The sequence below is a fragment of the Chiloscyllium plagiosum genome, unplaced genomic scaffold (genome assembly GCF_037043375.1).
Source record: "Chiloscyllium plagiosum isolate Xiang-an unplaced genomic scaffold, Cpla_swu_hap1 HiC_scaffold_10, whole genome shotgun sequence".
NCBI classification, from domain to species: Eukaryota; Metazoa; Chordata; class Chondrichthyes; order Orectolobiformes; family Hemiscylliidae; genus Chiloscyllium; species Chiloscyllium plagiosum.
In genome coordinates, this window is record NW_028270148.1 from 89,929,918 (window position 1) to 89,944,664 (window position 14,747).

At 42.0% G+C, this 14,747-nt stretch overlaps 1 protein-coding gene across 3 annotated transcripts in view; it reads left to right on the forward strand.

Moving 5' to 3' along the window:
- The window catches only part of LOC122552986 (transcription factor Ovo-like 2), a 48,373-nt gene that overhangs the window by 11,168 nt on the left and 22,458 nt on the right, over positions 1–14,747 (forward strand). For 2 of the 3 annotated variants that reach the window (XR_015758499.1, XR_006312581.2), the window contains exon 4: positions 9,020–9,399. Coding sequence is in view for 1 of the 3 variants with exons in the window: in XM_043696338.2 (XP_043552273.1) it covers positions 9,020–9,327 (308 nt within the window). In the remaining 2 variants the exon portion in view is untranslated. Of the gene's footprint in view, positions 1–9,019; positions 10,108–14,747 lie in introns of those variants that run through there. The other variant, XM_043696338.2, reaches the window with a different exon arrangement.

A 14,747-nucleotide genomic window follows, 5' to 3' on the forward strand; every position in this document is an offset into this window, starting at 1 on the left:
GAGCGAGGACCTGGGGGCTGCCAGGAAGGTAAACTAAATCTTTAATAACTCACCTCGTGAATAGGTGGAGCGCATACCGAGCAGGAGTAGACAGGGACGGCTGTGTAAGTGAGGTTATATATTTGGGCAGTTGCTTTACCTGAAACACTTCTTAGGCAGTGTCTCCAATCCACCGTCCTCCTCTAACCAAACCAAAAAGGTTCTGTGCACCGATTCGATAAGCTTACTAGTTTTTTTTTCAGTAGTCTCTTTGAGAATTCAGAACAGTGGGAATGGATGTTAGGGCAGTTGAATGCTCCTCCTGTAGAATGTGGGAGGTAAGGGTTACCACTAGTGTCCCTGCTGTCTTCATCTGCAGGAATTCACCCAACTCCAGCTCCTCAGAAACCGCATTTGGCAAACTGGAGTTGGATGAACTTAGGATCATTCGGGAGGCTGAGGGGGTAATTGAGAGGAGTTACAGGGAAGTAGTCACACTTCAGGTATGGGAAAAAGGCAGATGGGTTACAGTCAGGGCACAGAAAGGGAACAGGTAGACAATGCAAGGATCTCCTGCTGCCATTCCCCCCAATAACAAGTATACCATTTTGGATACTGTTGGGGGGGGGGGATCTTACTGGTAAGACATAGGGTACAGGTCTCTGGCACAGTGTCTGTCCCTGTTGCTCAGAAGAAAAGGGGGGAGATGAACAGAGTATTCGTCATTAGGGACTCCATAGTTAGGGGACAAATTGGAGATCCTGTGGGAACGAGAGAGACTCAGTTGGTGTGTTGCCTCCCAGGTGCCAGGGTCTGTGCTGTCTCGGATTGTGTTTTAAGGATCCTTAAGGGGGAGGGGAGCAGCCCTAAGTCATGGACCACATAGGCACCAATGGCATAAGGTAGGAAAAGAGATGGGGATGCAAGGCAGAAATTTAAGAAGCTCGGGTGGAAGTTTAGAGCTAGAACAAACAGATATGTTATCTCTGGTTTGTTACCCATGCCACATGCTAGCGAGGTGAGGAATAGGGAGAGAGAGCAGTTGAACACATGGCTACAGGGATTCAGATAACTGGATAATTGGGGCTCATTCTGGGCTTTGTGGGACCTCTACAAACAGGATGGTCTACACCTGAACCAGAGGGGTACCAATATCCTGGGGGATAGATTGGTTAATGTTAATGCTGTTCAGGAGGGTTTAAACTAATTCAGCAGAGGGATGGGAACCTGAATTGTAGCTCCAGTGTACAGGAGGTTGAGAGTAGTGAGGTCATAAATAAGGTTTTAAGATTGCGAGAGTGAACCAGCAGGCAGAAAGGTGGTTTGAATTTTGTCTACTTCAACACCAGAAGGATACGAAATAAGGTGGGTGAACTTGCAACATGGGTTGGTACCTGGGACATCGATGTTGTGGCCATCTCGGAGACATGGATCGAGCAGGGACAGGAACGAATGGTTGTTATAGGTTCCAGGGTTTAGATCTTTCAGTAAGAACAGGAAAGGTGGTAAAAGAGGGGGAGGTGTGGCATTGTTAGTCAAGGATAGTATTATGGTGGCAGAAAGGACATTTGATGAGGACTCGTCTACTGAAGTAGTATGGGCTGAGGTTAGAAACAGAAAGGAGAGGTCACCCTGTTGGGAGTTTTCTATAGGCCTCCAAATAGTTCCAGAGATGTAGAGGAAAAAATTACAAAGATGATTCTGGATAAAAGCAAAAATAACAGGGTAATTGTTAACATTTCAAATATGGACTGGAAAAGCTATAGTTTGCGTACTTTAGATGGGTCAGTTTTTGTGTCCAATGTGTGATACAATCTGTCACAGTTTGTAGATAGACCAACAAGAAGCGAGGCCACATTGGATTTGGTACTGGGTAATGAATCGAGCCAGGTGTTAGATTTGGAGGTAGGTGGGCACTTTGGTGATAGTGACCACAATTCAGTTAAGCAATGGAAAAGGATACATATATACTGCAGGGTAAGAGTTATATCTGGGGGAAAGGCAATTGTGATGCGATTAGGCAAGATTTAGGGTGCATAGGATGGGGAAGGAAACTGCAGGGGATGGGCACAATTGAAATGTGGAGCCTGCTCAAGGAACAGCTACTGTGTGCCCTTGATAAATATGTACCTGTCAGGCAGGGGGCAAATGGTTGAGCAAGGGATCCGTGGTTTACCAAAGAAGTTGAATCTCTTGTCAAGAGGAAGAAAGAGGCTTATGTAAAGATGGGACGTGAATGCTCAGTTAGGGCGCTTGAGAGTTACAAGTTAGCCAGGAAGGATCTAAAGAGAGCTAAGAAGAGCCAGGAGGGGACATAAGTCTTTGGTAGGTAGGATCAAGGAAAATCCTAAAGCTTTCTATAGGTATGTCAGAAATAAAAGAATGACGAGAGTAAGATTAGGGCTGGTGAAGGACAGTAGTGGGAAGTTGTGCATGGAGTCCGAGGAGATAGGAGTGGCTCTAAATAAATATTTTTCCCCAGTATTCACACAGGAAAAAGACAATGTTGTCGAGAAGTCCTCTGGGCTGGATGGGATTTATCCTAGGATTCTCTGGGAAGCTAGGGAGGAGATTGCAGAGTCTTTGGTTTTGATCTTTTATGTCATCATTGTCTACAAGAATAGTGCCAGAAGACTGGATGATAGCAAATGTTGTTCCTTGTTCAAGAAGAGAAGTAGAGACAACCTGGTAATTATAGGCCAGTAAACCTTACTTCGGTTGTGGGTAGTGTTTAAAGGATTATAAGAGATAGAATTTCTAAACATCTGGAAAGGAATAATTTGGTTAGGGATAGTCAACACGATTTTGTGAAGGGCAGGTCATGCCTCACAAACCTTATTGAGTCCTTTGAGAAGGTGACTAAACAGGTGGATGGGGGTAAAGTGGCTGATGTGGTGTATATGGCTTCAAGTAAAGTATTTGTTAAGGCTTCCCACAGTAGACTATTGCAGAAAATACGGAGGCATGGAATTGAGGGTGATCAGAAATTGGCTAGCTGTAAGACAGAGGGTGATGGTTGATGGGAAATGTTCATCCTGGAGTTCAGTTACTAGTGGTGTACTGCAAGGATCTGTTTTGGAGCCACTGCTATTTGTCATTTTTATAAATGACCTGAATGAGGGTGTAGAAGGATGGGTTAGTAAATTTGTGGATGACACTAAGGTTGGTGGCGTTGTGGACACTGCCGAAGGATGTTTATAGAGGGACATAGATAAGCTGCAGAGCTGTGCTGAGAGGTGGCACATGGAGTTTAATGTGGAAAAGTGTGAGGTGATTCACTTTGGAAGGAGTAACAGGAGTGCAAAGTACTGGGCTAATGGAAAGATTCTTGGGAGTGTAGATGAGCTGAGAAATCTTGGTGTCCATGTGCGTAGATCCCTGAAAGTTTGCCACCGAAGTTGATAGGGTTGTTAAGAAGGCATACAGTGTGTTAGCTTTCATTTTTGGAGGGATTGAGTTTTGGAGCCACGAAGTCATGTTGCAGCTGTACAAAACTCTGGTATGGCCACATTTGGAGTACTGCGTACAATTCTGGTCTCCGCATTATGTAAAAGATTTGGAAGCATTGGAAAGGGTGCAGTGGAGATTTACCAGGATGTGGCCTGGTATGGAGAGAAGGTCTTATGAGGAAAGGCTGCGGGATTTGAGGCTGTTTTCATTGGAGAGAAGAAGGTTGAGAGGTGACTTGAGACATACAAGATGATCAGAGGATTAGATAGGTTGGACAGTGAGAGCTGTTTTCCTCGGATGGTGATGGCTAGCACGAGAGGACATAGCTTTAAATTGAGGGGTGATAGATATCGGGCAGGTGTCAGAGGTAGGTTCTTTACTCAGAGAAGTAAGGGCACAGATTGCGCTGCCTGCAACAGTAGTAGACTCATCATTTTTAAGGACATTTAAATGGTCATTGGATAGACATATGGATGATAATGGAGTAGTGTAGGTTAGGTGGGCTTCAGATTGGTTTCACAGGTCAGAGCAACATCTGGGCCCTAAGGGCCTGGACTGCATGATGATGTTCTATGTGAGTCTAACTGCCTCTCTAGCTGATTCAAACAGTCAGATATGAGACAAATCCAAACACACTTCCTGAAGACATAGTCTCCAGGGATAGTCAACTGTTCCCTCATCTTTCACATCCGACAGAAGGAGCATACCACTCTATTGACTGCCATAATTGCCCCTTAAAAGTTTGCTGACATGGACTTGTCTAAAAAGACCCCCACTTTTCTCAAATCCAGTGTTGTAGATTGATTATTGTTCACACACTGTACTGGAAGAACTTAAAGCCTATATTATATATTATAAGGCCTAAAAGAAGCAGCTCTAGATACAAGTTTTTTAAAAATATCTATCCTCCCCTTATTTCTAAGCATGCAAAAGAGAAGAAACAAAAAATCTTAAAACCCAGCACTTGGCTTAAACTCCCAGCAACCGAAAACAGCCTCCTCCTCAGATCATCTGTCAGTATCTGACTCTGAGTAAAGGTATGTCAATCCCTTTGACTCCTAGATTCAGTCTTACAAAAATAATGGGTCCAGAACTTGCTCCCCATCATTATTTAAACCGCTAATAAGGAACCCTCAACAAACATGTTGAAAAGGTCAATATTCCAAATTCCATGCACACAAAAGGAAATTCATTTCTGGAACTGTTGACACATCCACAAACATATGGACAGGGCTCTCCCGAACTCTGTGAAATCCAATCTCTCCTTCCTGGTGTTTTATTTTAAAAAGAGGAGTTGGATAAATTTAGGTCTGTCAACTCAACATTGTACAACTTGATAGTGTAGACGAGCAGAGAGATCTCTGTGTCCAGGTACACAGATTCTTGAAAGTTGCCACCCAGGTTGACAGGGTGTTAAGAAGGCATACAGTGTTTTAGCTTTTATTAATAGAGGGATCGAGTTCCGGAACCATGAGGTTATGCTGCAGCTGTACAAAACTCTGGTGCGGCCGCACTTGGAGTATTGCGTACAGTTCTGGTCACTGCATTATAAGAAGGATGTGGAAGCTTTGGAAAGGGTGCAGAGGAGATTTACTAGGATGTTGCCTAGTATGGAGGGAAGGTCTTATGAGGAAAGGCTGAGGGACTTGAGGCTGTTTTCATTGGAGAGAAGAAGGTTGAGAGGTGACTTAATAGAGACATATAAGATAATCAGAGGGTTAGATAGGGTGGACAGGGAGAGCCTTTTTCCAAGTATGGTGACAGCAAGCACGAGGGGGCATAGCTTTAAATTGAGGGGTGATAGATATAGGACAGATGTCGGAGGTAGTTTCTTTACTCAGAGTAGTAAGTGTATGGAATGCTTTGCCTGCAACGGTAGTAGATTTGGCAACTTTACGTACATTTAAGTCGTCATTGGATAGGCATATGGATGTACATGGAATAGTGTAGGTTAGATGGGCTTCAGATTGGTATGACAGGTCGGTGCAACATCGAGGGCCGAAGGGCCTGTACTGCGCTGTATTGTCCTATGTTTTAACTACCTACCTGGCCCCAACAATGTTCACACCCTCATTCCTGACATTGTTGGAGAGTAAGCAATGTTCAACTCCTCCAATGTTTATCCCTGACAATGCAGGGACCTCCTTGCTCCCCTACAATGTTTAACCTCTCACCCATCTGTCATTGTTCATAGCCCTCCCCTCCCTTCCTTTCTGTCAATGTTCACCTTCCCAACATTGTTCATTCCCTAACAATGGTCACCCCTCCCCATGGTGTTCAATCAAGGCATCTTCACCACCTCTATCAAGTGCTCACTCCCTCCATTACCCTTCCAGATTCACTCCTATCCCCGCCCTATTCCCTCCCTACACATCCGTGACAATTCATCAAATTCAGGAATTTCAGAAGCGGAGTCAGAAGAGAGGGTATGAGGTGGGGTGTGATGAACATTGTCCTGAGGGTGGGGAGGAGGTGAATACTTCCAGTAGGGAATGAACATTGTCAAGGTGGAGAGGCCTAGGCAGAACTGGTTACACCACTGTGGTTGCTGATGGCTTCAACACTGGGCTCCTCAAAAGCTAGGAGAAGCTCTAAACAAACCTGTAAATCCTAGAGTCAGTGCAGGGCATACAGCTAACATGTCCATGAGTCATCTGATCCCATTATTGTAGGGATCTTTACACCAATTCATGCAGGGTAAAACTGGCAAATGGAGAATTAAAATTCACCCAAATCAACAACACCCTTATTATTTCAACTTACCTTTTGTCTATCTGGACAACATGCGGCTGTTTTTCTTCATATTATGAATTATTTATGCCACTGCTTCTCTCTCTATTTTCCTGTTGAGGCTGTACAGGACATTGGATAGGGCAGTTTTAGAATACTGCATTCAATTCTGGTCTCCTTGCTAAAGAAAAGAAGTTGTTAAACTTGAAAGGGTTCAGAAGTGGTGGAGGCTGGTGCAATTGCAACATTTAAAAGGCACCAGGATGGATACATGAATAGAAAGAGTTTACAGGATACGGGCCAAATGCTGGAAAATGGGACGAGATTAATTTAGGATATCTGGTCGGTATGGATGGGTTCGACCAAAGGGTCTGTTTCTGTGCCATACAATTCTATGACTCTCCCTTTTCCTCTTTCATTCCCCCGGGTCCTTCCATGCCCCTCTCAGTTGTCTTCTCTCTCTTTCTGGAATAGTCAGTCAGAAATATCTGGTTCAGTGATTGTTTTCCCAACTGATATTAGTCCAATCTCTTGCATACACATTCTCTTCACCAGCCCTATGTATAACGATACAATTCTTAGACTCAATTTGTTCAAGTGAATAGGTTAAGTTCATAGAGTCATAGAGATATATACAGCACAGAAACAGACTCTTCGGTCCAACCCGTCCATGCCGACCAGATATCCCAACCCAATCTAGTTCCACTTGCCAGCACCCGCCCCATATCCCTCCAAACCCTTCCTATTCATAGACCCATCCAAATGCCTCTTAAATGTTGCAATTGTACCAGCCTCCTCCACTTCCTCTGGAAGCTTATTCCATACATGTACCACCCTCTGTGTGAAAAAGTTGCCCCTTAGGTCTCTTTTATATCTTTCCCCTCTCACCCTAAACCTATGCCGTCTAGTTCTGGACTCCCCGACCCCAGGGAAAAGACTTCGCCTATTTATCCTATCCATGCCCCTCATAATTTTATAAACCTTTCTAAGGTCACTCCTCAGCCTCCAACGCTCCAGGGAAAACAGCCCCAGCCTGTTCAGCCTCTCCCTATAGCTCAAATCCTCCAACCCTGGCAACATCCTTGTAAATCTTTTCTGAACCCTTTCAAGTTTCACAACATATTTCCAATAGGAAGGAGACCAGAATTGCACACAATATTCCAACAGTGGCCTAACCAATGTCCTGTACAGCTGTAACATGACCTCCCAACTCCTGTACTCAATACTCTGACCAATAAAGGAAAGCATACCAAACACCACCTTCACTATCCTATCTACCTACGACTTCACTTGCAAGGAGCTATGAACCTGCACTCCAAGGTCTTTGTTCAGCAACACTCCCTAGGACCTTACCATTAAGTGTTTAAGTCCTGCTAAAATTTGCTTTCCCAAAATGCAGCACCACTCATTTATCTGAATTAAATTCCATCTGCCACTTCTCAGCCCATTGACCCATCTGGTCAAGATCCTGTTGTAATCTGAAAACGTGTTGCAATGCATTGGCTGGGAATCAAACCCAGGCCTCCCACGTGGCAGGCGAGAATTCTACCACTGAACCACCAATGGAAGTAGTATATGTGCTGCTGAAGTGAGCCACAACATGTCCTCCCATCTCCTATACTCAATGCATGTTTTTTTTCCTCTCATTTTATATTTAAAGAACTATCCAAAAGAATCTCCCATATATACCTGCGTAATGGTCAATCTCATATAAAAGTCCAAGTTCTGATGTTTGGTCAAAAATATCATACATTTTGCATACACCCAGTGTAAAAGTTGACCACAAACCTAAAGCCAAAGAATCCACACTCTGCTCAGATCATGTGCCTTGGAGACTAATTCTGGCACATCAATAAGATCATTACAGGTAGGAGCGGAAATAGGCCATTCAGCTTATTAACTCTGCTCTGCCGTTCATTGAGATCATAGCTGATCCCATAATCTTCAACTCCACTTTCCTGTCTTTTCCCTATAATCCTTGATTGCTTTACCGATGAAAAATCTGTCTACCTCAGCCTTGGATATACTTAATGATGCAGCCTCAACACACCTCTATGGTAAATAATTACACTGATTCATTACCCTCTAAGAGAAGAAATCTGTTTTCATCGGTCTTAAATGTGCCATTCCCTGGTCCTAGACTCTCCCACAGAGGGTGCTTCATGTATGGAATGAACTGTCAGAGGAAGTGGCAGATGCAGGTACAGTTACAACATTTAAAAGACATTTGGACAGATACATGAATAGGAAAATGTTTAGAGGGATATGGGACAAATACAGGCAAGTGGGACTAGATTAGTTTGGGAAACTTGGTCCACGTGGATCAGTTGGACCGAGAGTTTGTTTCTGTGACGTATAACTCCATAATTCTGCCAGAGTCCAGCCTATCAAGCACCTGCTACCATCAATTCCAAATTCTCCTTAACAAGGTCTTAGTGCCCACCTACATATGTTAATCAATAATACAACAAACACTGGTAACGAGGTGGTTTCCAATCTCTCCAAAACATTACCTGTGTTGACTTCCCTACTTTTTAACCAGAAATCTAGTCTTAGAAACTGGTCATTTACGTGAGAGAACCTGCTAATTTCTCTTTGTGCTTTAATTTTAATGGGAAAATCTGATCTGCTTTGCATTGTTTCTCTTAAAGCTGCAATTTTCAAGAGAATTAATTTACAATGTTAAGCAAGAATCCCCATACTGGAAAGAAGTACCAGACTTCTCGTTCTAATGTGTTACTTAAATTCACAGTTTCAGGAAGGGAGGGCATTTTCTTTTGTGGACAAAGATCAGATTTGTAACATAGGCAATTAGCCAAAACTATGTCATTTTAAAATGTCATCTATATTTCATGTGCAGGAATTCGCCCTTATAAATGCAGCCTTTGCCATAAAGCCTTTACACAGAGATGCTCCTTGGAATCACACCTCAAAAAGATCCACGGAGTGACACAGAAATACAGCTACAAGGAGAGGAGGGCAAAGCTCTATGTGTGTGAAGAATGTGGGTTCACAGCCATCAACCAAGAGGACCTTTATCTTCATATGAAGCAAAATCACCCAGAAAACCCACTACTTAAAAAGACTTCAAAGAAGATAGCTGCAGCTCTGCAGAACAAACTCAACTCTGTGCTGCACAACAGTGACGAAAATAAGGATTCTGAATAGGAGCAAAAGAAGAGGCAGTGGTGTCGATGGTGAAGTTTTGATACTTGCACTGCTGGATAAACAAAACATATGGTTAGTGTGACTGACATAGTTAAACACAGTGGGAAGATTACCTTAAATCGCTGGTGCAAATGAACTGTTTTTTAAAAATAGTTTGCTGGATATAGCATAGTAAACATTTACACTTTTGATACTGATCCAGTATCCTAAAGGGCTACACTTTTAATAAAAAAATCCTTGAGACTTGGGTATTGCTATCAATTCCAGAATATAAGGTGGCGTAGGGCTGCCTTCTTGAATTGTTATTAATTTGCATACAATCTAGCACAACTTACTAGGCCATTTTAGTTTGCGATTAACCAAAGTCTGAGTTTGAATGGTGCTTTGGGCTTTCAACACTTCTTCTCTGTAGGTTTTGTTCTTTGAAGATATATTTTGTTTACCATTTTTCTTTTTTTTTAAATTTGTTGGTTCAAGGGTATATTTTTTTCCACAGCGGGATATACTTTATTCATTTGTTGCCTTTTGAATTTGATACATAATTCTATATCAAGGGAAATATTGTGAATTTCCAAAATTGAGTACAGATCTCTTAATTTGATATGGACAATTATTGATACAGATAATTTAATGCATAACATTCCAAAAGGTGTCCTGTATAAACTTCTTAAAAAGACTTTATATTACAAAGAGGAATTGAAATTTATGGTATGCTGTTTTCTACTGGTCTGTTAATTAAAAAAAAAATCAACATTTTTTACAAGCGTCTTAACTAGACTTCAAAAGTTGCTTCATTTCCTGAAACAAAATTAGATTGTTTTTGAAGATCATCCTGTTTAAAATTGCATAACTCACATTAGTCTATCATTTCAAGCAGGGAATAATCCAGAGTATGCTAAGAATTACATGAACATACAGTTTAAAATGATCAGACAGGCTCATAATGTGGTTCACCTTTCTTGCTGGGAGCTACACATGTAGGCAGGAACCAGTCCTCTGCAAGCAGACAGAACATGTCCAGGCATTGAACCTTTAGTAGAATTAAACTAAAGCACGGAGGATAATAGTTACCTGGTGCATTCTCCATAGCAACACCTTAACCAATGAGAATCAACTTACTAACCAATTTGCTTTATTTCATGTTCTTTTTAAAATTTGGCATTCTTGTACTGGTCCTGATGAGCGCAAGATCTAAAACTTTGACATCATGATTTTAAAAAAATAATACTAAAGATCTAGTAAACTTGGATTTACAATGTGCCACACAAAAGGTTGATATGCATAATATTGTGTTGGCAGTGATTTAGCAGGCACTGAGAATTTCTTAGAGGAGGCAGAAATTAAGAATAAACCAGGCATTTTCAAATTGGCATATTATTAGAATCAGCTAATGACAATCTGTATTCATGCTTCGAAGAGACCAAGACCTAATGTACAGAGAAACCTCGATTATCTGAAGGACACGGACAGGGAGTATTTTGTTCGGTTAATTGACTGCTGGATAATCGATGCCGGATAACATAATTAACCACAATCGGGATCTTGCGATGTTGTTCGGATCATCCAAAATTCGGTTAATCAAATGCTGAATTATCAAGATTCCTCTGTATCTAGGTTAGTTGGTGCAAAGTTAGGTGGGGATGTAGACTGTGTAGACAGAAAAAAGCTATGAAGAGATATAGTCAGATTAAATGAGTGGGCAACAAAGTGGTAGATAAGATATAAATAACCATTATATTCTAAGAAAAGCAAAATATTTTTTACAAAGTGTTAAACTTCTAAATGTTGTTGATCAGAAGCACTGGGCTGTACTTGTATAAGTAATACAGAAAGTTGTTTTCTGGATTGACAGGGTTGCCTTTTGATGAAAGGCTTAGTAAATTGGGTCTATATTTATCTGTAATTGTTAAATCGCTTTACGGGATGTAGACATTACTGCTAGGTCAACATTTATTGTCCATCCCTAACTGCCCACAGACCGGTGAAGAACCAACTATATATGTGGGTCTGGAGTCACATGAAAGCCAGAGCAGGTAAGAATGGCAGATTTCCTTCCCTAAAGGGCATTAGTGAACCAGATGGGTTTTTGCACCAATTAAGTGGTTTTGTGATCACCATTAGGCCAGTCCCTTTTTTTTTAAATTCCAAATTTTTGATGAATTGGTGGGATTTGTGCCTATGCCCTTTAGAATATTAGCAGAAGGTTTGGATTAGTAGACCAGTGACATTGCCACTAAGCCAAAGCCTCACCACAAACTTAGAAAAATGCAACATTGTGGATTCTGAAGAGACTTGACAGGATAGATGCTGAGAGGTAGCCTTTCTTACCTGTGGAGTCCAAAATAAAGGATTGATCACTTCGGATTGAGAAGAAATGTATTTATTGAGGGGGAATTATAAACGTTGGAAGTCTATACCTTAAAGAGATATGGATGTTTCATGATTAAGAATAGTTAATTGGGGGACAAATATTTGATCTTTCAGGAAATTAAAGGTCATAGGGAGTAGTTGATCATGTTAATTTTTGGGAGCCACATTTTGGTTTTACAGTCACCTATTTAGTTCTCACTATCTCTTTTATTAGATGAGGCAGTAACATAACAACACTATCTTTTTGTGTTGATAAGTTACCTTATTTAGATAGATAATACAGCATAACTACTGAAGATTTTATACAATGAGACCCTAGAGACATTATCGGGATACAATTAGTCACATCCATCCTGCCATTAGAGTACTTCACCATGATTCCAATTCTGCCTCTTGCTGCAGCCAAATTTCCAAGTTTAATAATTTAATTCCACAAACTTTAGCTTTAGCTGACTCTCTCTTATGAGAGACTTCATCAGATACCTTCTGAAAGTTTATGTAAATAACATCCATAGACTTTCTCCTGGCTACTACTTTAGACACTTCAAAATAATTGAGGATGGACAGGTATTACTTATAATTTACAAATCCTCCCTGATGAGTTGAAAAAAATTCACAATATTCAGTCACTTATTTGGGAAAAGTTGGTAAGGACAAGCCAGAGAACTATAGACCAGTGAGCATGATGTTGGTGGTGGGCAAGTTGTTGGAGGGAACCCTGAGGGACAGGATTTACATGTATTTGGAAAGGCAAGGACTGATTAGGGATAGTCAACATGGCTTTGTGCGTGGGAAATCATGTCTCACAAACTTGATTGAGTTTTTTGAGGAAGTAACAAAGAGGATTGATGAGGGCAGAGTGGTGGACGTGATCTATATCGACATCAGTAAGGCGTTCAACAAGGTTACCCATGGGAGACTGATTAGCAAGGTTAGATCTCATGGAATAAAAGGAAAACTAGCCAATTGGATACAGAACTGGCTTGAAGCTAGAAGACAGAGGGTGGTGGTGGAGGGTTGTTTTTCAGGCTGGAGGCCTGTGACCAGTGGAGTGCCACAAGGATCATTGCTGGGTCCACTATTTAGAATCATAGAGTCATAGAGATGTACAGCATGGAAACAGACCCTTCGGTCCAACCTGTCCACGCCGACCAAATATCCCAACCCAATCTAGTCCCACCTGCTAGCACCCGGCCCATATCCCTCCAAACCCTTCCTATTCATATACCCATCCAAATGCCTCTTAAATGTTGCAATTATATCAGCCTCCACTACATCCTATGGCAGCTCATTCCATACACGTACCACCCTCTGCGTGAAAAAGTTGCCCCTTAGGAGAAAGATATAAAAGAGACCTCTCACCCTAAACCTATGCCCTCTAGTTCTGGACACCCGCACCAGGGAAAAGACTTTGTCTATTTATCCTATCCATACCCCTCATAATTTTGTAAACCTCTATAATGTCACCCCTCAGCCGCCTCCGCTCCAGGGAAAACAGCCCCAGCCTGTTCAGCCTCTTCCTATAGCTCAAATCCTCCAACCCTGACAACGTCTTTGTAAATCTTTTCTGAACTCTTTCAAGTTTCACATCTTTCTGATAAGAAGGAAACCAGAATTGCACGCAATATTCCAACAGTGGCCTAACCAATGTCCTGTACAGCTGTAACATGACCTCCCAACTCCTGTACTCAATACTCTGACCAATAAAGGAAAGCATAACAAACGCCGCCTTCACTATCCTATCTACCTATGACTCCACTTTCAAGGAACTATGAACCTGCACTCCAAGGTCTCTTTGTTCAGCAACACTCCCTTGGACCTTACCAAAACAGCAAAGAGGGTTACCTCAGATTAGAACAGGATCTGGACCAGATGGGCTGAAGTGGCAGATGGAGTTTTCCCACAGTAAATACTGATGCAAAATATTCATTTAGTATCACCCCCATTTTCTGTGGCTGCACACAAAGGCCGCCTTGCTGATCTTTGAGGGGCCCTATTCTCTCCCTAGTTACCCTTTGGTCCTTAATATATTTGTAAAAACCCTTTGGATTCTCCTTAATTCTATTTGCCAAAGCTATCTCATGTCCCCTTTTTTCCCTCCTGATTTCCCTCTTAAGTATACTTCCTTTATACTCTTCTAAGGATTCTCTCGATCTATCCTGTCTATACCTTACACATGCTTCCTTCTTTTTCTTAACCAAACCCTCAATTTCTTTAGTCATCCAGCATTCACTATACCTACCAGCCTTTCCTTTCACCCTGACAGGAATATACTTTCTCTGTATTCTTGTTATCTCATTTCTGAAGGCTTCCCATTTTCCAGTCGTCCCTTTACCTGCGACATCTGCCTCAAATCAGCTTTCGAAAATTTTAGATTAGATTACTTACAGTGTGGAAACAGGCCCTTTGGCCCAACAAGTCCACACCGACCCACCGAAGCGCACCCACCCATACCCATTCCCCTACGTTTACCCCTGCATCTAACACTATGGGCAATTTAGCGTGGCCAATTCACCTAACCTGCACATTTTTGGACTGAGAGGAAACCGGAGCACCTGGAGGAAACCCACGCAGACACGGGGAGAATGTGCAAACTCCACACAGTCAGTCGCCCAAGGCGGGAATTGAACCCGGGTCTCTGGCGCTGTGAGAATTATGGTCACTGGCCTCAAAGAGCTCTCCCACTGACAGCTCAGTCAACTGCCCTGCCTTATTTCCAAAGAGTAGGTCAAGTTTTGCACCTTCTCTGGAAGGTATATCCACATACTGAATCAGAAAATTGTCTTGTACGCACTTAAGAAATTCCTCTCCATCTAAACCTTTAACACTATGGCAGTCCCAGTCGAAGTTTGGAAAGTTAAAATTTTTCGTCATTGATATAAATGATTTGGATATGAACATAGGAGGTATACTTAGTCGGTTTGCAGATGACGCCAAAATTGGAGGTGTAGTGGACAGCAAAGAAGGTTACCTCCGATTACAACAGGATCTTGACCAGATGGGCCAATGGGCTAAGAAGTGGCAGATGGAGTTTAATTCAGATAAATGGG